The sequence below is a fragment of the Trichomonas vaginalis genome, chromosome III (assembly GCF_026262505.1).
Source record: "Trichomonas vaginalis G3 chromosome III, whole genome shotgun sequence".
Lineage (NCBI taxonomy): Eukaryota > Parabasalia > Trichomonadida > Trichomonadidae > Trichomonas > Trichomonas vaginalis.
The window spans coordinates 10,116,449-10,141,244 of record NC_067205.1 but is presented as its reverse complement, the minus strand read 5'-3'; the positions used below and the strand labels follow the sequence as shown (position 1 = coordinate 10,141,244).

General features: G+C 29.3%; 11 protein-coding genes across 11 annotated transcripts, besides 4 other annotated features; 6 read left to right on the top strand and 5 right to left on the bottom strand.

Annotated features, from left to right (window-relative positions):
- The first annotated feature begins 289 nt into the window (after positions 1 to 289).
- Positions 290 to 1,329: a mobile genetic element.
- A 1,995-nt stretch (positions 1,330 to 3,324) lies between these two features.
- Positions 3,325 to 3,675: a mobile genetic element.
- Positions 3,676 to 3,684: 9 nt separating this feature from the next.
- Positions 3,685 to 4,624: a mobile genetic element.
- A 1,184-nt stretch (positions 4,625 to 5,808) lies between these two features.
- Positions 5,809 to 6,045, top strand: TVAGG3_0675490 (N-acetylmuramoyl-l-alanine amidase family; the record flags this gene model as incomplete). Its single annotated transcript, XM_001320445.1, has 1 exon — positions 5,809 to 6,045. One exon carries the CDS (start codon positions 5,809 to 5,811, stop codon positions 6,043 to 6,045), a length of 237 nt encoding a protein of 78 aa, XP_001320480.1.
- Positions 6,046 to 8,142: 2,097 nt separating this feature from the next.
- Positions 8,143 to 22,506: a mobile genetic element.
- TVAGG3_0675480 (keratin-associated protein family) lies at positions 11,700 to 12,764 on the top strand (the record flags this gene model as incomplete). Its single annotated transcript, XM_051242556.1, has 1 exon — positions 11,700 to 12,764. The coding sequence occupies one exon, from the start codon at positions 11,700 to 11,702 to the stop codon at positions 12,762 to 12,764; it is 1,065 nt and encodes a 354-aa protein (XP_051089143.1).
- TVAGG3_0675470 (uncharacterized protein) lies at positions 13,135 to 13,797 on the top strand (the record flags this gene model as incomplete). Its single annotated transcript, XM_051242555.1, has 1 exon — positions 13,135 to 13,797. One exon carries the CDS (start codon positions 13,135 to 13,137, stop codon positions 13,795 to 13,797), a length of 663 nt encoding a protein of 220 aa, XP_051089142.1.
- Positions 14,380 to 15,048, top strand: TVAGG3_0675460 (organellar and viral DNA polymerase type B; the record flags this gene model as incomplete). The annotated part of the gene is made up of 1 exon (XM_051242554.1): positions 14,380 to 15,048. The coding sequence occupies one exon, from the start codon at positions 14,380 to 14,382 to the stop codon at positions 15,046 to 15,048; it is 669 nt and encodes a 222-aa protein (XP_051089141.1).
- Positions 15,058 to 15,186, top strand: TVAGG3_0675450 (organellar and viral DNA polymerase type B; the record flags this gene model as incomplete). The annotated part of the gene is made up of 1 exon (XM_051242553.1): positions 15,058 to 15,186. A coding segment is annotated over one exon (129 nt), but the record flags the coding sequence as incomplete, so codon positions are not given.
- TVAGG3_0675440 (uncharacterized protein) lies at positions 15,878 to 16,174 on the bottom strand (the record flags this gene model as incomplete). Its single annotated transcript, XM_051242552.1, has 1 exon — positions 15,878 to 16,174. The coding sequence occupies one exon, from the start codon at positions 16,172 to 16,174 to the stop codon at positions 15,878 to 15,880; it is 297 nt and encodes a 98-aa protein (XP_051089139.1).
- TVAGG3_0675430 (integrase core domain containing protein family) lies at positions 16,294 to 17,745 on the bottom strand (the record flags this gene model as incomplete). Its single annotated transcript, XM_051242551.1, has 1 exon — positions 16,294 to 17,745. A coding segment is annotated over one exon (1,452 nt), but the record flags the coding sequence as incomplete, so codon positions are not given.
- TVAGG3_0675420 (DNA/RNA polymerase superfamily) lies at positions 17,869 to 18,429 on the bottom strand (the record flags this gene model as incomplete). The annotated part of the gene is made up of 1 exon (XM_051242550.1): positions 17,869 to 18,429. One exon carries the CDS (start codon positions 18,427 to 18,429, stop codon positions 17,869 to 17,871), a length of 561 nt encoding a protein of 186 aa, XP_051089137.1.
- On the bottom strand, positions 18,554 to 19,434 carry TVAGG3_0675410 (DNA/RNA polymerases family; the record flags this gene model as incomplete). Its single annotated transcript, XM_051242549.1, has 1 exon — positions 18,554 to 19,434. A coding segment is annotated over one exon (881 nt), but the record flags the coding sequence as incomplete, so codon positions are not given.
- TVAGG3_0675400 (uncharacterized protein) lies at positions 21,641 to 22,470 on the bottom strand (the record flags this gene model as incomplete). The annotated part of the gene is made up of 1 exon (XM_051242548.1): positions 21,641 to 22,470. A coding segment is annotated over one exon (830 nt), but the record flags the coding sequence as incomplete, so codon positions are not given.
- Positions 22,507 to 23,748: 1,242 nt separating the features above from the next.
- On the top strand, positions 23,749 to 24,645 carry TVAGG3_0675380 (protein serine/threonine kinase protein; the record flags this gene model as incomplete). Its single annotated transcript, XM_001320450.2, has 1 exon — positions 23,920 to 24,309. The coding sequence occupies one exon, from the start codon at positions 23,920 to 23,922 to the stop codon at positions 24,307 to 24,309; it is 390 nt and encodes a 129-aa protein (XP_001320485.1).
- Positions 24,646 to 24,796: the final 151 nt, after the last annotated feature.

Genomic DNA, 24,796 nt, shown 5'->3' with positions numbered 1-24,796 from the left:
CGAACAATTATTAAATGCAAAAGCATCAACAGTAGTAACAGAATCAGGAACCTTGATACTGGTGATTTTACAGTTTTTAAATGCATTTTTCTTTATATAAACTACAGGTTTACTATTGATAAATTCAGGGAGGATTAATTCTCCTTCAATATCCAGTGAGATAGCCTGTTTTTCTCCATCTCCAATATGAGTACTTGTTGAATATTCTGTATAAATAATTGGAGGATCAGTGGTTGTTGTAGGAATTTAGAAGGAGAAAAAAATAAAAAAATTCAATGAATTCTTTTAAGGGTGCACACGAGAGGATCATGTAAACTTCAGAATTTATAACCTTATTTTAGGCATTATCTTGGCTACCTATTTAGGCTCGAAAAGCAAAAAATATCAAAAAATACAACTTGACTCCATTATGACCCTTTCATGGAGGTAGTTTTTATCCGCTAGTATTTTCCCTTTGAATCTCTTTACAATTCAAAATCAAATTCAAATCTCAGTAGAAGAAAGGAAGAATCGACTTACTACGGTTGTAATACGAATAAATACATATATTTAATTATTTTTATTTACATAATAATTGTTTGAAGCTCATATTCCAACAAATTTTTAAATAAAAACATTAAAATGTTGAAAATGTTCATATATTTTAATAGGGTTTTGGCACTTTATTGAGGAATTACTACATACATAGTCGAACTGAACTTGATATTTTGAAATTTAAATTATTTATCAAAATTAAAATTTAACTGAAATTTATAATTATTTAGTCATATTTTGCATAATTCTAAGTAGATTTTGTAAAAAATCAAGAAAGAAAAATTTTAACGTGCTTTATTTTTTCTTTTTTATAATAATACATATTATTATATAATTAACATATTCATAATGTTTCACCCTTTCAAAAATATAATCCTCCTCCTCTCAAATAAACATACATACGGGTGGCCTTTTTTTCAAAAAATTAAAATTTGAAATTTTGGGCTCAAATATTAGAGATTTTTTCAACCTTCAACGATATATGTTGTCTATATCAGACCTCCTTTCTTTTTGATACTTAACATTGTTCCTAAATCTTAGCCGTTAAGGCTGTTCTGAAAATGTTTTTTTTTTTCGAAAAAATTCGAAAAAAATTCTTAAAATTCAAAAATCCCTTAATTCCTGAGGATTTTGGAAAAAAGTTTTTACATGAACATGTGTATATTATATGAAGTATATTGATAAGGTAAAAATCAAATTTTATTGCATATTCATCGAGAAAATAAACTAACGAATCCCTCAAAATTGAGAGGGTAATCCTCCTCCTCTCAAATAAACGTACATACGGGTGCACCCTTAATTGCTTCCCATAACTTCATTTTACATTTTGGTTTGATAAATGATTAACATTACAATAGCTTATACACTGTTGAAAGTACTGCAAAAGATATTTAACAAAATATTAGTTCATTTAGAAGAATTTCGAAAAAGAATAAATCACGGAAAGATACAAACATTATTTCGATGAATCAAAGAATGCATGCAACAATTATAAAAGATTATACCATCAGTAAATGAAATAAACAACATTTTAAATTTGGGATGAAATGAATTGCCACTCTAAAGATGTTAAAGCTAAAAGGTACTGATTATTAGCATATCCAATCTCTTATTTGCATATGTATTGGGGAATATCGATAGATTGTCGATCATCTAAATTATTCTTCGGAAATGGTTTAGACATAAAACTATTTAATGATTTTTAATATATAATTTTGACTATCATGCAACCTTCCTATTATTTATCTTCCTGACAATTCAAAAATATATATTCAGAAAAAGCGAGAAGATAAATTCTCAAAAATTTGAGAATAATACAAATTTTAGATGGTTATCAGAATATTTGATAGCAAAACAATTAATGAAATATTTATTGATTTTTGGAGTGCAGCTATGAATTAAACATTATTAAATTCAATAACCAAGAAATTGAAAACTTTTAATTTTTATAATTGGAGTTAATAACTAATTTCCTAATACATTACCTCGATAAAAAAATTGAAGGATAGGTTATTTCAAAAATATTTTATTGTAATTAGAAATGAGATATTAGAGAAAATGCAATATTTTAAAATAATAAGGGTTTCGTTTTGCGAAAAAAACGTACAATACGCAATTTCGCTAAAAAAACATTTAGCTAGCAATTTCGACCTTTGACTCCACTCAAGACGTCACTTTTTTAATTTTGCGGTATCATATTTTTGGAAAATCTTTATGAATATTATATAAAAAGTCTCTTTAATATCTATATTTCATATTTTTATCGATTTTTAAAGTTTTTGCGAAAAGTATTCAATTATTTTTGCTATTTGGTCGGATAAATGTCAGATTTGCGACATTTTCTGATATGATATTCAGATTCTACGTTGATAATAATGCTTATAGAACCCTCTTGCTATTGTGTCAAAATTGCGAAACCGATAGCAAAAATATCTCGCAATATCAAAATTGAGATATTGAGTGAATTATGCATTATAGAGATTAAAAATCTGATTTGTGAAAACATCTCATCAGTTTCTAGCTAATTCAAAAATCTTTACTATCTTATTCGATTAAAATGAAAAGGGAATAGTTTCATTATGCTTTAAATGACAGCCTTATAATATAATCATAGTTTTCGCTCAATATGCAGCATTTTTTTTTCGAAATCTATGGTCAATGTCCTAAATACTGATTGCTTTGCATTCATATCTCTTACATTTTCTATACCCACATCACTATTCATTGCTATTCCTATCTTTTTCATTTTTGTTTGTTTCTCATAATTTCTCAAAAAACACGATAACTTGATATTTGTAAATATCATACTTTATAACGTAAATAAGAACTTGACCTATTAAGAAAAACAGTAATGAAAAGAAAATCTGAAATTTGTTGCATGCTAAGTTCGGTCAACGATAGGAATTGAGGGGAAATTAATCGTCGAGGAAGTACGATTATGTAAAGTAAAAAATGTTGTGGGATTTTTAATATTGTATATAATTTTATAATAAAATTTTTGTGAGACATTTTAAGAAGCACATATAATTTTTTGAATTTAAAAATTAAAGTAGTGTTGAATGAATTTATTGATTAATTTAATACGGATATTTCTCAAAATTAATCAAAAATAGGTTTTCAGAGAACTTTTGAGATATCTTTTCAAAATGTCTTTTTGAAAATATATAAGTATTATATCAAATTGAAAAAAGGTATTTATCAAAATTCTAAATTCTTAATAAAAAATAACTTTTCAGAGGATTGTGATTTTGAAAGCATGAGTAATAAGTAAAAAATATCTACGATTTTAATGAGGGAATTGTTCCTTATGAGGTATACATTATAACTATATACCTCATAAGGAACAATTTCTAATAGATAGCTGGGAAACTTTCTCTGAATAACTTATCATTTGGAGAAAGTTTCCCAGCTATCTATTAGAAACTAAAGGCTGTGAGGCACTAATATATAATCAGTGCCTCATAGCTTTTAGTTTCTTATTAAAAACGAGAAAACTTGTTCGAAATGATAAACAATTTCGAACAAGTTTTCTCGTTTTAAGGAGGGAATTGTTCCTTATGAGGTATACAGTATGAATATATACCTCATAAGGAACAATTCCCTCTTGATAGCTGGGAAACTTTCTCTGAATAACTTATCATTTGGATAGAAAAAGTGACACTTTACATGGCAAAAAATAGAGCCTTACTTTTGAGATACTTGAGATTGAAACTGAATCTTATGAGGCGGTGATCTTGAATCACTACCTCATAAGGTTCAGTTTCATATAAAATTTGTTGCAATTTGTTATTCTTTTGCAATTATTTCTTATAAGATTTTACATCTTTTAGCGGGGAATGTTTGTTATCATGTATATATTATAAATATCTACACGATAACGAACATTCCTCGCTAAATTGCTGAGAAACTTTGAGGAAATGTCGAACAATTTCCTCAAAGTTTCTCAGATTTATATAGATCACTAGAGTCCCCTAGGCACTGATTCTGGTTCAGTACCTAGGAGGCTCTAGTTCTCTAACGAACTGATAAAATGTTTTTAAATTTTTGGATATTGCTACCTGTGAAGCACTGACTTCAAGTCAGTACCTCACAGGTAGCAATTACATTGAAAGATGGGAGAAACTTTGTCCGAATGTTAAACTATTCGGACAAAGTTTCTCACATTTGTAGTGGAGATGGAAGGCTTTGAGGTATATTGTATTAATATATACCCCAAAGCCTTCCATCTCCACTTGAAAGTGTCCAAACTTTGGGTTAATACTTTGCAATTAACCCAAAGTTTGGACACTTTCTAGAAGGAATTGGAGGGTAAGAGATATACATTCATATGGTATATCTCTTACCCTCCAATTCCTTCTTAAAATGGGAGAAACTTTGTCCGAATGTTAAACTATTCGGACAAAGTTTCTCCCATTTTTTGAAGGAATTGGAGGCTATGAGATACTGATGCAATGTCAGTAACTCATGGCTTCCAATTCCTTCCTAAAACTCATAAAAGTGGACATTACATGCATATAAAATTTGACATGTAAAGTCCACTTTTTGTGAGCGGGGATTTGACTCCGTCAAATCCCCTTTTTCGTTTACGAGAAAGCCAAATTCTCTCAAAAAGTTAAGTAGGACCAATTTTTTATAAAAAAATCCAATTTCATTATGAATGTTAATTAATTTATATAATTATTGAATAAAAAATTTTCTTTGAGATTATGAAAAGTTCTTTGAAAAGTTATTTTTTCTCATTTTTAAATATTGTATTAGCCTATTTATTTATAATCCAAATTAAATAACTTTAAATTCAATATTTAAAGAATAATTTTGAAGGAATTGAGTTACTTCCCCCGACGATAAAATTGAGAGGTTTACATTTTGACCGAACTTAGCATGCAACAAAATTCATAAAAATTACAAGTTTCTGATGACAATTAGCTTAATTAAACCAGGTACAAGATTATATAATTGTATTTTCTATCCAATTATCCATATAATATCTTATCCAGAAAAAATAACTTGATCAATACCAAATGATTTTTTAACTAGTAAATAAAGTATTTTCTTTACACACACATTGTATATCATAGTTTTTTTTTTGGTTTCGCAAAACATCCAAAAACAAAAGTAGTAGGATAGGAAGGGGTGTGTGACTTTTTTTGTTACATCTATATATAGACGATGCATTAAAATATATTTATTTATAAATCATTAAAAAATTAACATTAATTTTAAAATAATTTATTTTTTTATCTTTTATAAAAGAAGCTATATATAGATGATGTCAGATATTCCGCGATTAATTAAACATTGTTTAAATCCTGAATGGAATCAATGGAGTCATAATCAAAGACCTCATAAACGAGAAAAAGAAATTAGAAACTAATGATTATTTGAATTTATGAAATCAATTATTTGATTCATTCTTTCTTCAATCTCTTCTATTCTTTTTGTTAAATCATCAATTTTCATTAATGAGGTGATTCTTGATTGAGGAATAGATTTCAAACTAACCACCCCCTTTATTTTTGAAATTTTGAATCCATCAACTTTAAACATTTTATTCAATTTACATGTTGTCAATTCTTCAAATAATTTTTTATTATTAGCATAATAGTCATTAAATTCTTCAACAGATGAAAAAATTTTTATTTCAGTAATTGGTTTAACAACGTTTATTTTTTGTTGAACATTTTCATTTATTTTTAAAATAGGTTTCATTTATCATTAAATAAAAATTAGAATATAAGTGATGAAATATATTTTTTAATTAATATTAAATCAGAAATGGCTGCAGGATTCTTTAAAAAATTATGGGATGGAATTAAGAAAGCTGCAGGTTGGGTTCATAAAAATATTATTAAACCTGTAGCAAACTTTTTAGCACCAGTAGCGAAAACGGCAGGAACTATCATAGGTGGAGTATTAGGTACTAAAGCAGGTAATCCGGCGATGGGAGCACAAGCAGGTAACGCAATTGGTGGAATTGCTGAAGGAATACTTAATAAAATAGGAGGTAGATAGTGGAAAAATAAATAAATATTATTTTTATCTTAGTATCGGTTGAAGTCTTTGATAAACTTTTTCTCCTTTATTTAATATTTCTCTTATTGGGGCAGCTTTTGTGTTATTGATTCAGCAACGTCACTAATTGCTTCTTTATTCTTAAATATCCAATTTGCTCCTTTCTTCATTGTTTCCCAAACTTTATGCGCTCCTCTTTTTACTTTATCCCACAGTTTTTTAAAAGAATCCTGCAGCCATAGTTGATTATTTCATTAAAATTAAAAATTCATTTTCATCTTTTAATTTTGATTTTTTATTTATTAATAAATGACGACTAACTATTTGGTGCCAAACACTAAACCGATTAATGGAAATGTGTTTCATTCATTCGAAAAGATAAATGAAATATTCGCAAAGAATGACGGTAGAAGATATTATAGAGAACTTGAAAGTTCATGCTATGACTCTGATGCTCCATATTTGATGATAAACAAACTCATTTAAGAATTACAAAATCCGGCTCATGATGTAACCAATTAGGTGACACATATATTAAACGCAAAGTTAAAGCAACTCTAGTTTCAAATAAAGCTTTCACATGTGATGCCGCTTTTAAATGCATGCGTTTATTCGTTGGTTACAAATCATCAAATCAAAGCTTTAAACAATTAGAAGTAGAAACCGAAAGAGGTGATGCCGGTTATCTTCAGATGGATTGCGCCCGTGAATCTTTCGCATTTGCAACATATAAACCAAAATCAGAAAGGAAAGTTGAAAAGTTTGTTCATTCGTTATATAATAATGTTCAAAATATGATAACTCAGTATGTGGTAAATATATTGACCCTTCAGAAGTTTTCAAGAACGCAAATGAAGAAGTTGATATCACTTTTGATATGATTATTCCGGTAAATGATTTGTTAGCATTTCAGGCGTTCGATGATTATCCTAAATCATTTGGTGAAATCATTCTTAAATATTATGTTTTCAGGGATACTTTAGTATTTTGTCAGGTTGACCCGTTAAGAGTTGCTGATTTACAAAATTACGTTTATGAAAAGATAACTGATGAAAATTATGAAAAGATTATGAATCATGTTTATAAATATGATCGCAAATTCCAAACAAATCGGACTTCCTACCAAATTAATTACAAGCTTAGCCGCTACATCTGCTGACGCAACAGTTGATAACGTTATTATTTCATGCACAAAGATGGAAGTTTTAGAGGATAAATGCATTACACCAGGATACGTTTAATTGAAGAATCAGTTAAAGCAATACCACGTTTATTCAGTAAGGAAGATCCATTCATGATTCCAGCTCAACATATTGACGTTCGTTCACTAAATGGAGGTTGCATCACTCCTGAAATTAGCTCAGATTTCTCATACGCTCTTCATAATGTTACAGATGTTGTGTTAACATTTCCGAAGAATGCAATGCAAAGAACAGTTTTAGAAAATCCAATGCTTCGAGGCCTTCAGGTCACTATAGATTCCAGAAACTTCCTCGATCAAGCGATGACCACAGTGGGCGACATATTCTTTACACGTATGCTTCAAGCTTCTGATTTAGATGGAGTGAATGAATGCACGGAAGAATATGAGGACTCATTAACTAGACCACTGAATGATGATAATGGCACGCCATTAGCTAGAACATGGAAAGACCAAACTTCATTCTTATGCACTATTCCAGTTCAACGTGATGGAGCGGGTATATTCTTTGATGGATTAGAAACTTTCAACTCACAAGTTACAGTACAAGTGAAAGCTTATCCAATCATTCAGGGTGTAAATGACACTTACTGTTCAAAGGTGACAAATCCTCCTCAGGTTTGGTTTACTAGGACTACGTATTTGGACATGGACACCGGATGAAGGTTTGAAATATCATCCAACAGGTACACCCCCACAGTATAGAAGTTCATATGATGAAATATTGATGAATAGAAAATGTTTAAAATTATAAATTTATTTTTGATTAAATGGATTTAAATTCATCCACCCCTTATGAAGAATTAGCGGGAGTATATAATACATACGTAGATGATATGATTAATGAAGCATTGAGTGATAATAGAAATGCTCTATCTAAGGAAAAATTAATGAAAATTCCATATTCTGAATGTTACTTAAATTCAATCACTGCAGCAATTGGTAAACAAAATAAAGGTAAAACATTAACGATATTAAAACAAATTATCATTATTGCTAACACTTCCCCCATTCACATGTGTTAATTTATATCAACCGTTCAGGTTCACCTTCAGATGATACATTTGAATCTTTAAAGCATTTAATCAAAATTCCAATTATTTATTTATCACAAGAAGAAGCAGAAGATTATTTAAAAAACTTTTTAATGTATAAAGAATTATATAATACAATCAAGAAGCAAGGATTAGAGGATAAAATTATTGATAAACAACGGGATGAATTATTTGAAAACACTTCTATTTCAAATTTTGATAGAGAATTTTTGCATTCACTCATTTTTCTAGATGATGCAGTGAAATCAAAACTAATAACAAATGAGAAATCATATTTTAATCAGTTATTAACTCAATGTCGACACATTCAGTGTTCATTCTTTATGGCTGTTCAATATTTCAAAGCATTAAGCACAAACATTAAATCAAATCTATCAACCTTTTCATTTTCAGTGGTTTAGTCGTCAACAGTTGAACGTTATGCTTTATCAAGTGAATTTACCAATGAGCATTAATGAACTTTACACACAATATCAGCAATTAGGTGAACATGGAAAAATAATAGTTGATTTAAATAAAGGAGTGTTAAATTTGATTAACTTTTTATAATTAATTTTTATTTTTTATTTATAATTAAACATGACAGAAATGGTAAATCTTCTACAGGTTCCATTAAAACAAGGACAAACAAAAGGGTGCATATAATAAACTATGAAAGTTCCTGATGGAATGAAAGAATTAGTTCATATTGTTGCTGGTCTTCAAAAAGATGTTAAACAAATGAGAAACGTTTTAACATTACCAGAAGCTCAAGCATATGCCAAAAGTCAAGGTCCAAATTGGGAAGCACACGAAGCAGACATTACGGTCCAAATGGAAAACCGATGGTATAAATGAAGTTTTCGTTACTGATGGTCAAGGTAATATTAAAGTCATAAATGGTTACAAATTAACTATATCTGATTATTCTAAACGTAAAGCATATAATGAACGTTATCCTATGCAATTTGATGAAAATGGAAAAGCTGTTAAACAATACATTGGAGAAGGTGAAAATGGTCCAATTAATTCATACCGTCATAATCCATATTCTTATTTCAATGAAGAATTAAATGCTATTCAAGAGGGACCGGATGGATTACCACGATATTCTAACCAGTTTGATGGTCAATATGCAAATATTAGACCTGAAATTTCAGCGAAGAAATTCTTTAAAGTTGCTTTATTCGATCCAGTTTTCGCAAATGTTAAAGATGAACTTAAACAGCAATTCCAACCAATTATAGTAGCAAGAATTGCATCAGGTGCTTTATCTCAAGCATTCAAAGATTTAATTAAGAAACCATTATATCAGCAACGTGGTTTAACTTATGATTTAGTTAAGGAATCAGATAAAAGAAAATTTGAGAAATCAGATGATTAAGAATGCAATTAATGAATATATTCGGTCTATTAATTTCGATGAAAATGCTAAAAATCAACTTCATGAACAAATACAGGAATAATAGATTCAAAAGTTCCAGCAAAATAAAAGTTTAAATATATTTTTTTATTCGAATATAAATGAGAAGACGTTTCACTAGTCAAAAGAACACTAACGCAAAAGCAGAGATTACGGTTGGTTATAACGTAAATGATGATAAATCACGAATTATTCAAAATGTTAAAGTTAATGTTAGCCCGAATTAACAAGGTCAGCAACTCAACCAAATTTATTAACTCGTGACTTACCGAAGAATGAGGAGAATGAAGAAAACCATGAGAATGGAGACCCAATCATTTTATCTGAACCGGTAAAGAACCTGTTGAAATTCCCACTTATCCAACATACCCCCACCTCTTTCATCAAACATCGAGAACCCATAAAATAGACATTAATTCTGAATTAATGAAAATTTACCGTGATATAATAATTAATAATTATGATTCAATAATAAATTTAATTGACCAATCCGTTTAATTATTTTACCTTATGAATCATTAATTCACATTATCGCCATTCTTTGTGATGTTCAAGATTCAGACGTTAAGATTCAATTTTCATAGATGATGAGGTTTCATGCTGCGGAACAGTTGCAAAAATAAATCCTATAAAGGATATTAGCACAATTAAGATATCAAAGAACGGAACAACAACTGAACTTCATTTAACATATAATGATATTTATAATAAAATAGTTGATGAATATAAAATATCACTTGAAAAATTCTTTGTTAAGGCTATTTAATATTCAAGCATTAACATTATCGAATAATAATCCTTTGAATCATAATCGATAATAATTGACCTTTCACCAGTTTCTATCGTTTGTTTTATTTCTTTTGTTCCCCACTATCTGGATCGGTCATTGTAATTGTTTTTGTTATAGTATCAGCTTTATCTTTAACTTCAATCTTTTTTCCATCGGGATATTTAAACCAAAATTCCAAAAATTCGATATTGTCAATCTGTTCATATTTTAATCTATCAATTACATTTTTAATACCATCTGAAAATCTTATGAAATGGTCATTATATGGGTTTGATTGAACTAAATTTGAATGAAGTGAAATATAACCTGTTGATGAATATGACATTGACTCATATTTTCTGAAAACACTAAAATTTATAACATGAATGAATTTCTTATTCGTTGAATTTATGAATTCTTGAGGTAATCTTATTCTAGTTTTTATTTATCACTGGAAAATAACGCTTTACCATATTTTTAATCGTAATAAAAATGTCAATTATCAATATTATTTCGAATAATAACTGTGAATTAAATTTAACAGTTAGCGGAATTTATAATGTTACTCTCGTTTCTGTGAGTGGTAAATTTAATCCCATTCTTTTAGACCCTTCAGATTATATATCATTTATTAAAGATGACCATGAAAAAACGTATGATATGTATATAAATAATGTGATAACGAAATGGGATATTAACATGATTTTAAGTTATTTAAATGAATCATTTATCGTATGGTATGAAGAAAATTTTAAATCAAAACCTGATAAACTTTTTGAACTTGATGAAATAAATAACCTTATTAAATTCCCGCTGAAAATTAAATTTTGTACTCCTCATCTTCGTTCATTGTTGGGGATATTAAATTTTGAAAAAGATGTTGGGGATGTTTTGTATTCTGATACTGGTTCCAATTTCATTTTAATCAAATGTGATAAAGTTAATACCCCAATGAGATTTTCACATCAAACATTAGACCCCAACTCTTACCCATCAATACAAAACATTTTATCCATCAACTTAAACACATTTTCTTTATCATATCCGTTTCAATTATCCGGGAATTCATTTATTCTTCATTCAAAAGATTTATCAAATATTAAATTTAGAATAACTGACCTATTTGATTGTGATTTAAAATTTATGAATGAAATATTATGGCAATTTCAAATAGAAAAAATAGCTGATGAGATAACGGATTAAATATTTATTTTTAAATCATAATAAATGATTAAACAACAGCAACCACAACAACTTAAGGCACAAAGCACCCAGGTCCTTCAGACCATTACATACGCCATATATGCATATAATTCGAAGACGGCAGAACAAACGCAAATGTTGAAATATGGAGATTTGGAGATAGTATTGAAAAATGACCGTTTCGAATTCGTTTGCAAAGGTGGTGCAGTGATATCAAATATAAAAGAAATTTTATTTATGAATTCAAAAATTAAAGGAATAACGGATGATATAACATCAATTCCACCAGAAGAACAGAGATATTACGCATTAAATGCATTTCCTAAAGTTTTGAAGATTGGAAGATTTAATTTAAATGAGGAATTCATAGAAGGTTTCCTAAATGACATAATGAAGAGGGCGGATAAGGAATATGTGGATAGTGAGTTAATGAAGAAGGCAAATTTGGTTTATGTTGATGAAAAAGATAATGAAATTAAAGAAAGGGTTGAATGGTATCATGAATGGACATCAAAGATTTTAAAAACTAAAGCCGATACAGGATGGGTTTCAGGATGTTTAGACCTTAAAGCGGATAAAACATATGTTGATGAAAATTATGCAAAGAAGTCGGAAGTAAATGATGTGATTACAAGCATGAAAAATGAAATACTTCAAACATTATATCCTGTTGGTTCTATTTATACGTCAATGAACTCAACAAATCCATCAACAGTTTTAGGTTTTGGTATGTGGAAGCAGATTGTAGATAAATTCTTATACTGTGCTAGATATTCAAAGCAAACAGGAGGTTCGAAGAAAATTAAAGAAGCAAACCTTCCACCACACACTCATACAGGAACTACAAACACAACAGGAAATCATTCACATTCAATAACAAAAAGAGGTTATATAAATCTTGCAGCAGGTTCGGATAGACAGGGAATGAATAGATATGACATCACAACTGACCCAGTAGATTCAAGCACAAGTATTTTCTGTGGAACCGCAGGAAATCATTCACACACTTTCACAACAAATCCAACAGGCTCGGGTAAAGATTACATGCCACCATTTGTGACTGTGTTCGCATGGTACCGCATTCATTGAACGCGCTTGAGCCTAGACCTTTGGGTTAAGGCTTACCGAATGAACTAAATATATTTTATGTCTGTAATTAATTAGGTAATGAAGTAATGGATGAACTGCAGAAATAATGTTTACGTTAAGTGACTCAAAGAGTCCGGTGACAAAGTCTCATGTTTACGTTAATGGTTTTTAGGTTATTCAATAATTAATTATTTTTGAAGAACTGAAGGTGTCACCACGTCACCATGTGTCACCAGGTTAATTAACTTCTCTGAAAAAATGAGACAACATGACATTTTGACAACAACACAGGAAATTTGATGCAGTACAAAAATAAAGTTAGTTTTAAAATTATTTTTATTTATTTTTTATTTTGTATGTAAGAACAGTAATGTCGGTCGAAGCAAAAACATTCACGAACAAATCTAATGGTGAAACATTCACAAAAGGCACTTATAACGGTATTGAAGTCTTACGTAGAGACAAGGATGGTTACATTAATGCAACAAAGATGTGTCAGCAGTTTAGGAAAGACTTTAGAAAGTTGTTGGAAAATAAGTCCTGGGAAGAGTATTATAAGGCATTTTGTGAAGAATATAGCAACAGTCCGAATTCCGGCGGTTGCTTTTTATACAAAATTCATGCAGGAATTCCTGATGAAATCAAACAGGTTAGAGGAACGTATGTAGACCCAAGACTTATAAACTATATAGCAATGTGGGCTTCTCCAAAATATTGCATAGCAGTTGGAAAAATTATGGACTCCATAGACAAGAAAGTTCATGAGAAATTAGATGAAGAAGAACTCGAAGATACAGTTGAGAATGCTAAACCTTTGTTCGAACAAGAAGTTAGAAAAATGCATGAAAAACAATTAGAACATGAACGTGAGATATGTTATGGTTATAGAGATTCTCCATACGAACTAGACCAATGGGAACAAGAAGATTTAAAGAGAGAATTTAGAGAATATGAACTCGCTAAGATAGCATTAGAAACTGCAGAAAAGAAGTTAAAAGTTTGGGGTTGTTTTGTACAAAAATATTGTGAGTAAATGAACCATTTATTTTTGTCATAAACGACCAAAAATATATTTTATCGTTAATGGTTTTTAGGTTATTCAATAATTAATTATTTTTGAAGAACTGAAGGTGTCACCATGTCACCATGTCACCAGGTTAATTAACTTCTCTGAAAAAATGAGACAACATGACATTTAGACAACAGTCCTGGAAATAAACATGAGCGTAAACACTTTGTCAAACATGAGCGTAAATGCTTTGTCATGACTTCTTCATCGTAATGAGTGTAAATGACCCAAAAATATATTTTAGGTGAAGAGGTGAGATCTCACCTAATTTCTCACCTCATGAATTTTCATGACTTCATCGTAATGAACGTAAACTCTATGTCAAACATGAGCGTAAATGCTTTGTCAAACATGAGCGTAAATGCTTTGTCATGACTTCTTCATCGTAATGAGTGTAAATGACCCAAAAATATATTTTAGGTGAAGAGGTGAGATCTCACCTAATTTCTACCCTCATTTTTCACCCTGTTGAATTTTCATGAATTTCCTTAAGACAGAAGAAATAAAGTTAGTTTTATTTTTATTTTTTTATTTTGTATAAAAGATATGATTTCAACAATCGGCACAACAACAATTCAAGCCACGAACGGCGGGACTCTGTCCACAACTACGGCACCAAATTCATTAATCATGAATCCTACGTCAATGCTGGTAGAGATGAAAAGCTTTATTCCTTCTTCATATACTTTTGAAACAGAAATACAAAGAATTAAGCAAGAACTTTTAACAAGTAATTTAGACTGTAGTGCGAAAGATGAAACAAATGGAGAGGAGCTATATGAAATGCAAGATATCATAGACCATTTGCCTAAATTGCCTGAAATTCAGCAACAAAAACTAACTATTCCTGAATTCGATGAAATTGAAGTTAAAGTTACTGATTCAGTAGAAATAAAGAAGTTCATACGTAAAGTAAATTATGAATTCCTTGGTTTTCATTGCAACCATAAAGTTATGAACAAAGATTGCGACATGATTTATAAAAACATCTCTGACATATATAAATCTGGGGAGTTTAAGACTTACGATAACTTTGTTTCATTAGTTGCTGAATGTGTGTGGCAGATAAGAGATAAAGACAGAAGAGGCAAAGTATGGAATGGACAAATAAAACCAACAACTTTTGAGTTAAAGAAAACCATTGACGCCTTAGTTGTTCTAGCAGGTCAAATTTCAATGTATAACGCAAAAATGAATCCGCAATGTTCAAAATGAAAAGCAGCAATGAGGAAATATAACTACTCCGTCAAAGAGATAGAACGTATGAGAAACGACTATGCTGACTTAAAGAAAGAAGTAGAGAAACCAGCAGAAGATAAAATGGACATGTTGACATTTCTGAACAAAAACTATCCAACAGCTGACGATTTCCTTCTATCTGATGTCAAGAAGAAGTATAAAGAAACTTTCGGCATTGTTAAAACTTTTGACATACTGACAGAAGAAATAGAAGCTACGAAATTGTTTAGAATTTCAAATATACATCGTACAATTCACGTTAAACGCTTATAAAATAACTGGGGTGAAAAATTAGGTGAGAAATTAGGTGAGATCTCACCTCTTCACCTAAAATATATTTTTGGGTCATTAACGTTCATGTTTGACATAGAGTTTACGTTCATTACGATGAAGTCATGACAAAACATTTACGATGAAATACCTGTAAATGATGCTTTATAAAGTATGATTTGAATTTATTTTTGCATTAATCCTGCTGTGTTGTTGTCAAAATGTCATGTTGTCTCATTTTTTCAGAGAAGTTAAATTACCTGGTGACATGGTGACATGGTGACACCTTCAGTTCTTCAAAAATAATTCATAATTGAATAACCTGAAAACATTAACGATAAAATAACTGATAACAAAATTTTATTTTTATATAAATGGATACCCCACAAGCTCAAAATTTACCACGAATCATAACAAGGGAGGAAACGATAAAAATGATGCGAGAACTTGCTAAAAATAACAAACCACTAAAACTGAGAAAATGTGGTTATGCAGTAATGATGGAAAGAGAGATGTTGTCAAAGAAAAATAAAAATTAAATTTGGATTGAGTTTAAAAATTCATCTTTATTAAATTCATCTCTTCCAATCAATTTATTTATTCTATTAAATTCTTTTATTTTTGCTTCACTCAGTTTAATGATTGAACGATAAGTTTCTAATTTTTCGATTATTTCTTTCCTCTCTTCATCGTTTTCAGTTCCATTAGTTTTATGGGCATCAACCCCATCACATTGCTGCTTCTTTTTGTAATAGCATATTTTTGATTTAATTCTGTTTAGTTTCTTTTTATATTCATCGTCTGGACTCTTGGCTGCTTCGTTGTCACCCATTTCTTACGAAATAAAAAAAATTAAATATTATTTAAATATAATGGAGTAATAAAATAAATCGGAATTTCTATTAATTTATTGTCAACTTCAACTAATGCATTGCCGTTAATATATCTAACAAATTCAGCTATTGTGTCAAATCTTCGTCTTCTTTTTGTCATTGATTTATTAGTTTTTCCATAATCGAGATGAATCAAAACTTTATCCCCTTGTTTAAAATTCATGAGCCCCGAATTAATTTGTTCACATTTAACATCATTCAACCTTTCCATTTGCTTTCTAATATATTTCCATTCTTTTGAAATATCATTTTTCATTTCCACTGGTTTCATGTTTATAGTTCTATGCCATGTATTATTGTAATAATATACTAACTGTTGTATGATGGAGTCATGATTTCCATCCCAGTATATCCGACCGTTAACCCCTAACGCATCTCTAAGAGTTCTCATTACCGCATCAACTATTTTATTATGAAACGTATATGGAGAAGATGAGAAGTAAAAATTAATTTGTGGGAAATAATGAATCATAGTTGCCTGAAATCCTTTATCACTATCACCCCTGATATTATCTACTCTTTCATGATCTAGTAAGTATTGAATAGCTCTTCTTGTTTCCTGTTCTGTTTTCCCTTTCACTGGAATGCAATATAAATATCTAGTGTTAATGTTAATGGCAAATAAATAAGTAACGTTTCCTTTTGAATATTCCAGATGATCGATTTCGTATGAATATGGATATAGTGCAAATGAAGGGCGACTAAATTTTTCCTTTAACGGTTGAATTTTCGGGTCAGTTGGTTTATTTAATATTTTGAAATCCTTTTTAAAATCTTTTTGCTTCTTTAATGTTTGAAATGGATATAATAAAGTGAATGATGAAGGATTAACTGAAGGAGGAGGCGGTTTTGGTATTGCAGGTACTGTCGTTGGAGGTTTTGGTGTTGCAGGTACTGTCGTTGGAGGTTTTGGTGTTGCAAGTGGTTTAATTTTATCTGCTTTGATTTTGGAATTCATTCCTTCCTTCATTAATTCTGGATGTATTCTATTCATTTGTTTTAAATATGCTGTATATAAAGGTTTGATATACTTTCCCGCTTCGAGTTTATGTTGAAGGATGAATTCCAAAAGTTGATCTTCATTTAAAAGTCGGGCTGAATATGGTTTAACTAATGAATCATAAATTAAAGCTTGTGCATCATTTATGGTCTGAAGGACCTGGGCGTTTTGTTCCTTTTGTTTTTGCGGCTCAGGATTATATAATTTATATAATTCATCAATATCTTCTTCTGTTAATACTTTATTTTTGAAATCTTTCAATTGTTTAAGTTGTGATTTAGTTTTTCCCTTTGTATATTCATTATTTTTAATTTTGTCTTTAATTTTAGAAATTATTCTATCATGATATTTCAAAAATTCATTATCATAATATGAATAATAATATTCCATATCATCACCCGTTATATTGTTATCATAGTCTTGGAGATATGCTTTTAAATCACAATAACTAAGAAAATTTTGATTAAATATTAAATCATCAATTAAAATTTTTAAATCTGTGTTATTCATTTATATAAAAATAAAATAAATGTTTAAGGGTGCCCGCCTCTTTGATCAAGAATCAAAACCATCATTAACGGTTCCTTTTGTCTCTTCTGTGGCATTTTATTAAAAATAAAGTTTTAAATTGTATTAAATAAATGGCATACAACATCCATTTTCACAACATACAGCCTTAGTGTGTGCTCCTGTTAATGCAGTCTTACCAATTGTTAAGCGAGTCATTGACCCGTTTTTAAGTTGTAAATTAATATTTTGACCATCGAAAATAACTTTATCATTTATTATATCCAAATATTTTTTAGGTGTTAATTGCTTATTTTGTCTTAAACTAACACCCTTCATTTTTTGTGCAATCTTTTTAAAATCACTTCCATCAATTGAACCGTTGAATGATGTATAACATTTAGGGCATAAAGCAACCATGTTATCACCTTGTTTCTCAATTGCTAAACCCAATAACTTCTTCTCATGTGCTTTTTCTTCAGCTTTATTCTTTAATTTAGGTTTAAATTTCTCATCAAAACAAAAGAAATCAAATGGTGCGAATTTGAAAATGTTTTTATCATAAAATTGTTTATCGGTAACAATTGCTTGAAATGCTTGAGTGTTAGGAAGATTTGGGTCGCCAGCGATTGCCCAATAAGATGAATCAGTATCACCTTCAATGAAATGAAAACGATTAACATCCATGCATTTATACATAAAATCATAAATGAAAACCAAATACCAGTATTTAGCATTATCTAAAGTGAAGAATGCCTCTTGTAAACATGTATCACATCTATAAAATCTATCTTTAAGCATCACTTGATATGTATCTTCACCTATTTCTCTTATGTTTTTAAACTTATTTGACATACATGCAACGCGTGCCTTCTGTGCATTCATTATTTTAGTCTTTGCGTAATTTTGTGTATTCATTGCATCGTAACCATATGATCCATTAAGCGAAATCTTACAAAATAAACTTTTTCCTTTATTTCCTTCTAATTCAGCCTTTTGTCTTTCGTTCATAAATTTGTTCGCAAATTCATTAAAACAAGTGTTTTTAGTAAATGTTAAAATTGATTGAATATCATCGATGATAAAATGAAATCTGTCTATTAGATACCATAGATAATAAGAAGAAAATGGTTGATATTGGTTGTGTGTTGATGCTAACTGAGTTAATTTCCTCTGTTTCTGGTCAACTGGTAAATTGTTTGATTTCATGTAATTATACATAAAACTGCCAATTGTTTTTTCATCTGTGATAATATCTAAGTTTCTTATTATCGGTAAAAAGTTTATGTAATCATTAATGTATTTTTCATCAATGTGACCCTTTACTTCAGCCACGAATAAAGTATTTTTCTTCTTAATTATTCCCAGTGCTTTTGCTTTCTTTGTTGCTGTATCACAAATGATAACACCATTCAATCTTCCCGGCATATACATTTTATGGTCAGTATATTGAATGAAATCATGAGGATTAGATGAAAATGATGAAGGATATAATGAATTAAAATCAACACCAACGAAATGAGTCATAATGTTGGTGGTGTCCTCATTTGATACAGTTTTAGTTTCTGGACTATATGAAAGTTTATTAATGTGTGTGATTCCTTTAAGATTTACTCTATGTTGAACATTTGATAAACCACCAGTAATTCCATTACGGAGAATGTGATAAGCTTCAACTGAATCTAAAGTCATTGGTAAATTATTTTTTAATGCATAATTTCTTAAATTGATTCTTAAACGTTGAACATCTTCATTTTTATTTGATTTTACGACATTGCAATAACAACACATTAACTGACAATTTTCTTTGGTATGTGGTTTTTCATTATCGATTCTATCCAATGTTGGTTTATTTGCATATGTAAACGCTTTACCACACATTTTTGCATTTAGATGAAAGGATTAAATCGTGATAGTATTGAAAATCATCCATTGAAACATTATTTTTAGTATCCCTTTCTGCTTTTTCATCTTGTTTCTTATATGATTCAATTTTATATTTCCAATACTTTTTCGTTAATTCAAAACTTGATTCTATCTCTTCCTCAGGATATTTTTCATTAGGATTAAAGTCTTTATATGCTAAAGCGTAACGAATCATTGAAGCATTCGATGATAAAGAAAGATTATGAAGCATGTCAATTTTATAAACAAATGTTTCTTCGATAATTTTATCAATTGGTTCTATCATAATTTCAACATCTTTATTGCAATAATGAATAAAATATTCTAATCTATTCTTAAAGTTTTTAGCATCATTGAGATATATTTGATAATCACTATCTGATATAGTTTCTTGGGTTAATGCTGAATAAAATGAATCTTTCGTGAATGGTTCCTCTTTATATAATTCTTCTTCGTAATTTTCCCATGTGATAAATTGATAAGGGAAAAAGGATTTAACACGTGTTTTATTATTTCCGAAATCTTGAGTGAATTGGTCTAATGTCCCACCCGCTATATAATTTCTGATGTCAATAAATCTCAATTCATATGGAACGTTTGTTTTCTTTACAATGATTTGCTTAAATTGTGAAGATGAACCCAGCATTGATTTTATTTTCCATTTTGCAGTGTTTAAATCACGAAGAATTAAATTTAAATCAAACTTTCCCGAATTAAAACCTATGATATTCACTTTATTGAATTCCTCATCTAGAAGTTCTTTAAATGCTTCCTTCTGTTTTTCATTTAATGTATGGGACTTCAATAATTCTTCATATTGTTCAATATTTGATTTAGCAACTAATGAACAGGTTGAAAATAAAAACTCAATCCAATCAGAAATAAAAGAATCACTCGAAGTTAAGCAAAAATTCCTCGTATATGTTTTATCATTTAATTTAACCGTTGATGATACCATGAATGGTTTTAAGTAAGCGTTCAAAGTTGCACACTCAGAAAGTTGTAATTCTTCTTTAGTCTCTAATGTTTCAAAGTCAAAAGTAATATAATATCTTGTCGGTTGATAATATTCCTGCAAATTATGAGCTAATAACCACTGATATATCTTCTGTTTCGTAATATGTGGTGCATATGGTTGCTGTGTCTTTTGCAATTGAACGTCTTGAATTAATCTTCCATTATTTTCTTTACATTTCTCACAATGCTTTAAAAATCTTCTTTGGTTTTTCCTTTCTGGATCATCACGGATAGAATAAACTTCTTCTTTACAATATGGACAAACTTTATAGCCGGTGAGTGTTTCAACGTCTGCTATTCTGTCAGCGTGAAGTTTTCCACATGGACTCTGTGTTAATAAAATATTTACTGTTTCAAATTCTGGATCTATCATTATTGATTCCACTAATGGAAAGTCTACCTTATTTATGTCCACGTCTTCTGGTTGAGGATCACAATAATAGAAATCAATATTAACATTTAACATTCTCGCTAATCTCTCACTTTCTGATGAAATATCAAACCCTTCATATGCATCTATTGCTTCATTTAAATAGCTTCTACGAGTTTTAGGATTAGCACCATCAGGAATGTTATAGAAGCGTTTAAATAACCTTCTACCTTCTGCTCTAATTTGATTATCATTCATTTTAGCTGTTCCGTTTTTGTTCATTTATGTAAGAATAAAAAATAAATAAAAATAAACTTTATTTATTAAAGCCCATAAAATGAATTAAGAACACATAAATTTTTATCATCTGCGACGTGACGAATACATTTTAATTTACTCAAGAATGCGTACCCTGATACATTAAATCTAATTCCTGTCTTATTTAATTTCACAACTTTGAAAAGGAATGTATGAATAGCTATAAAATGATGAGAAGATGTTTTATGGGTTGCTTCCATTTTTTCTGAAATAAATGAATAAATATAATGCTTATACGTTTTCATATCTTTTATATTCTTAATAACGAATGGTATAGACCTTTCCACTTCATCTTCCTTCGGTGCTGTTCTTTCATATGAAACATTATTGGTATCTTCAATAATGAAACCACAATCACACAAAATTTTATATGTTCCAATGGTTTCTTTTGATATTTTATCTAATAAATCAAAAACTTTATCAACACCTGTGCATTTATTTAAATAATAATTTGTGTAAATATCATGATCTTCTTTCTTAATCGTATTAGTTGCATATGTCACGTTTTTAAGAGCTTTTTTGAATTTCTCAGAATCGAGAGGGGGTGAAAGTAAGATACAAGGGTATTTTTCATTATCAATAAATTGTAACTTATGTTTACGAATAAATTTAGTACCTTCTTCTGAAAGTGTTTCATCTATTTCACCATCTAATAAATTTTGTGTTGATTCTGAGACATAATTTTTATATCTTTCTTCATGAGATTTCTGAACTGCTGATTCTGAAGCTAGGATATTCATTAAACCCTCTACTTCATTTTCATTATATTTTTCAACTTCTCTTAATTCCTTAATTTTTTCATCTATTTCATCTCTTATTTTTTCCAGTCTTTCAATTTCAATTTCATCATATTCATCATCTTTAATCCGTTCTTCATAATATTCAGGGAAAACATCAGGTTCTTTAGTTTTTCCCTTTTTAGATGTGGGATATAAGAAATTTATAACATCATCTTTATTCATTTTTCCATCATAATCAAACTCATTTAAAAACTCCGCGAATTTTTGACAATTTCTAAAATAATATTTATCAACTTCATAACCCGCCTCCTCTAATATATCCTTTATTTCCTCATTTGTGAATCCCAATTCTTTAACGTCGTTAGTCTTGACGCTCATTTCATTAAAAATAAAAATAAATTATTCAAAAATCTAAGACATGAATGTTTATTTTTTTATTTCATTATGGTAGTGAATCTTTCATTCATGAAAATAATTATTTCTAATTTCTTTTACTCTCTCGTACATACTAGATTTAAAGAATTCAGAACTTTTACCATAATCTCCTAAATGTTTTCTTATCCCTAACGTGTGCCAGTTATTATATGAAACTGTATAAACTTTATCTTTATATTTGCATCTTTCATCACTTCCAATATATTTATATCTCAGTTTTGATTTAGCATTTTCATATTCATTAGCGTTTAATAATTCACAGTCTTCTTTTTTAAATATATGTTTAAGATATTCAGGATTTAATACTCTACGTTTATATGCTCCTAACTTAGTTCTAAAGGTTTTTCTACAAAATTTAGGAATTCCATCCTCTTTAATGTCATCAATGATTTCCATTTCATTATTTTCAATTTCTTCTTCTCGTTTATGAGGTCTTTGATTATGACTCCATTGATTCCATGAAATTAAATATTCTTTATCATTATATTTATACCTCATTAGCTTATTTTGGCTTTCATATTCATTTAATAATTCACAGTCTTCCTTTTTAAATTGAAGTTTAACCCATTCAGGATTTAAACAATGTTTAATTAATCGCGGAATATCTGACATCATCTATATATAGCTTCTTTTATAAAAGATAAAAAAATAAATTATTTTAAAATTAATGTTAATTTTTTAATGATTTATAAATAAATATATTTTAATGCATCGTCTATATATAGATGTAACAAAAAAAGTCACACACCCCTTCCTATCCTACTACTAACAAATATGCTATAAAAGTGACAATTTTAGCAAAACGAAACCCTTAAAAATAATTTTAAATACGCAGTCAAAATATTTGAATAAATATACGTGCCTATCGTATTGTTTTGTGTAACAAATTGAATTTATACAGTCTTTTGAAATTTTATTATAGTTTAAGTTCTGATATTGTCTACAAGCAAACATTACTGTTTTGTTTAGCACATTGAAAATAAGAAAATTTGAATACATCTTATTGAAATTGATTTAAAACTCTGCTCTGATAAACAATGATTGGAATTTAAAATATCCTTTATTGCAAACAAAAAATTACAAAAAATCTGTGACGCTACATTTACGATTTTGAATGTCTGAAATTTCCCATGTTCCAAATCATTATCCTATTAATAATTCACTAAATTATTAAAACAATCTCAATTGAATTGAAAATAACAATTATTTCATTCTGAAAAAATGGATGCAGCAGACATTGAGTTTTTAAACAACAATTCCCTAGAATATTTAGATACAATAGGACAAGGTTCATATGGGGTTATATATAAAGTATACAGCGAATAGTACAAAGCAAAGTTTGCTGTAAAAAGGATTACAAATGATAAATTCAAGGGGAATGAATATGAATCAATGATTGCAATCAAGAACTCTAACATTGTGAACTTGTACAAGTACGTTCACCAAGGTCCTTATGTCTATTTAATGATGGAACTTTGCCGTTCAAATCTTGAAGAGTTCTTAAAAGAAAATAAAGATGTTCCTTCATCGAAACTTCATGATATAGCATTTGGAATGATTAATGCAGTTAATTGTTGCCATGCAAACGGTATCAGTCATGGAGATATCAAACCTTCAAATTTCCTTTTTGATTTCAATGGAAGAATCAAGATATGCGACTTTGGATTGGCACAGAAGTCATTGCATGAGCAAATTTACACAAACCTTTCCGGAACAATGATGTTTTTGGCTCCAGAAGTTATTCAGAGATTACCATTTGATGCGTTTGCAGCTGATATTTAGTCAATAGGTGTATCGTTATATTGCGTATTTGCTAGTACATATCCATGGCAATATGCTTCAAAGTATGAATTGGCATCAAGTATTTTGTTGGGAAAATATGATGAAACTTTAGTCAATGATGTATTTTTCCGCCAAATTATCAAAAATGCCTCAATGTGAATCCAAAAGAACGCCCAACTGCAGAGGAACTTCTTCATTCTTGCAATGAGTACTTAAACCTTGGAAAGAAGAAGAAAATATTCAGACCATTTTCTCTAAGTGCAGGATCTATGAGCTTGATTCTCAAAAGGAATATGATCAGACCAAGAAGATGCTCCTTTAATAATGAGAAGTCAGATTAAGCATATTGATTGTTTGTTCTACTGTAAATTGTTTGTATATGTTATTATATTTGTGGTCTTCTATACAGTCCTGTTTCCTTCCTAAGATTTCGATATCTTCGAATATACTTGATCAGAAAATCTTTATGAGCTCAATTATTGAAATT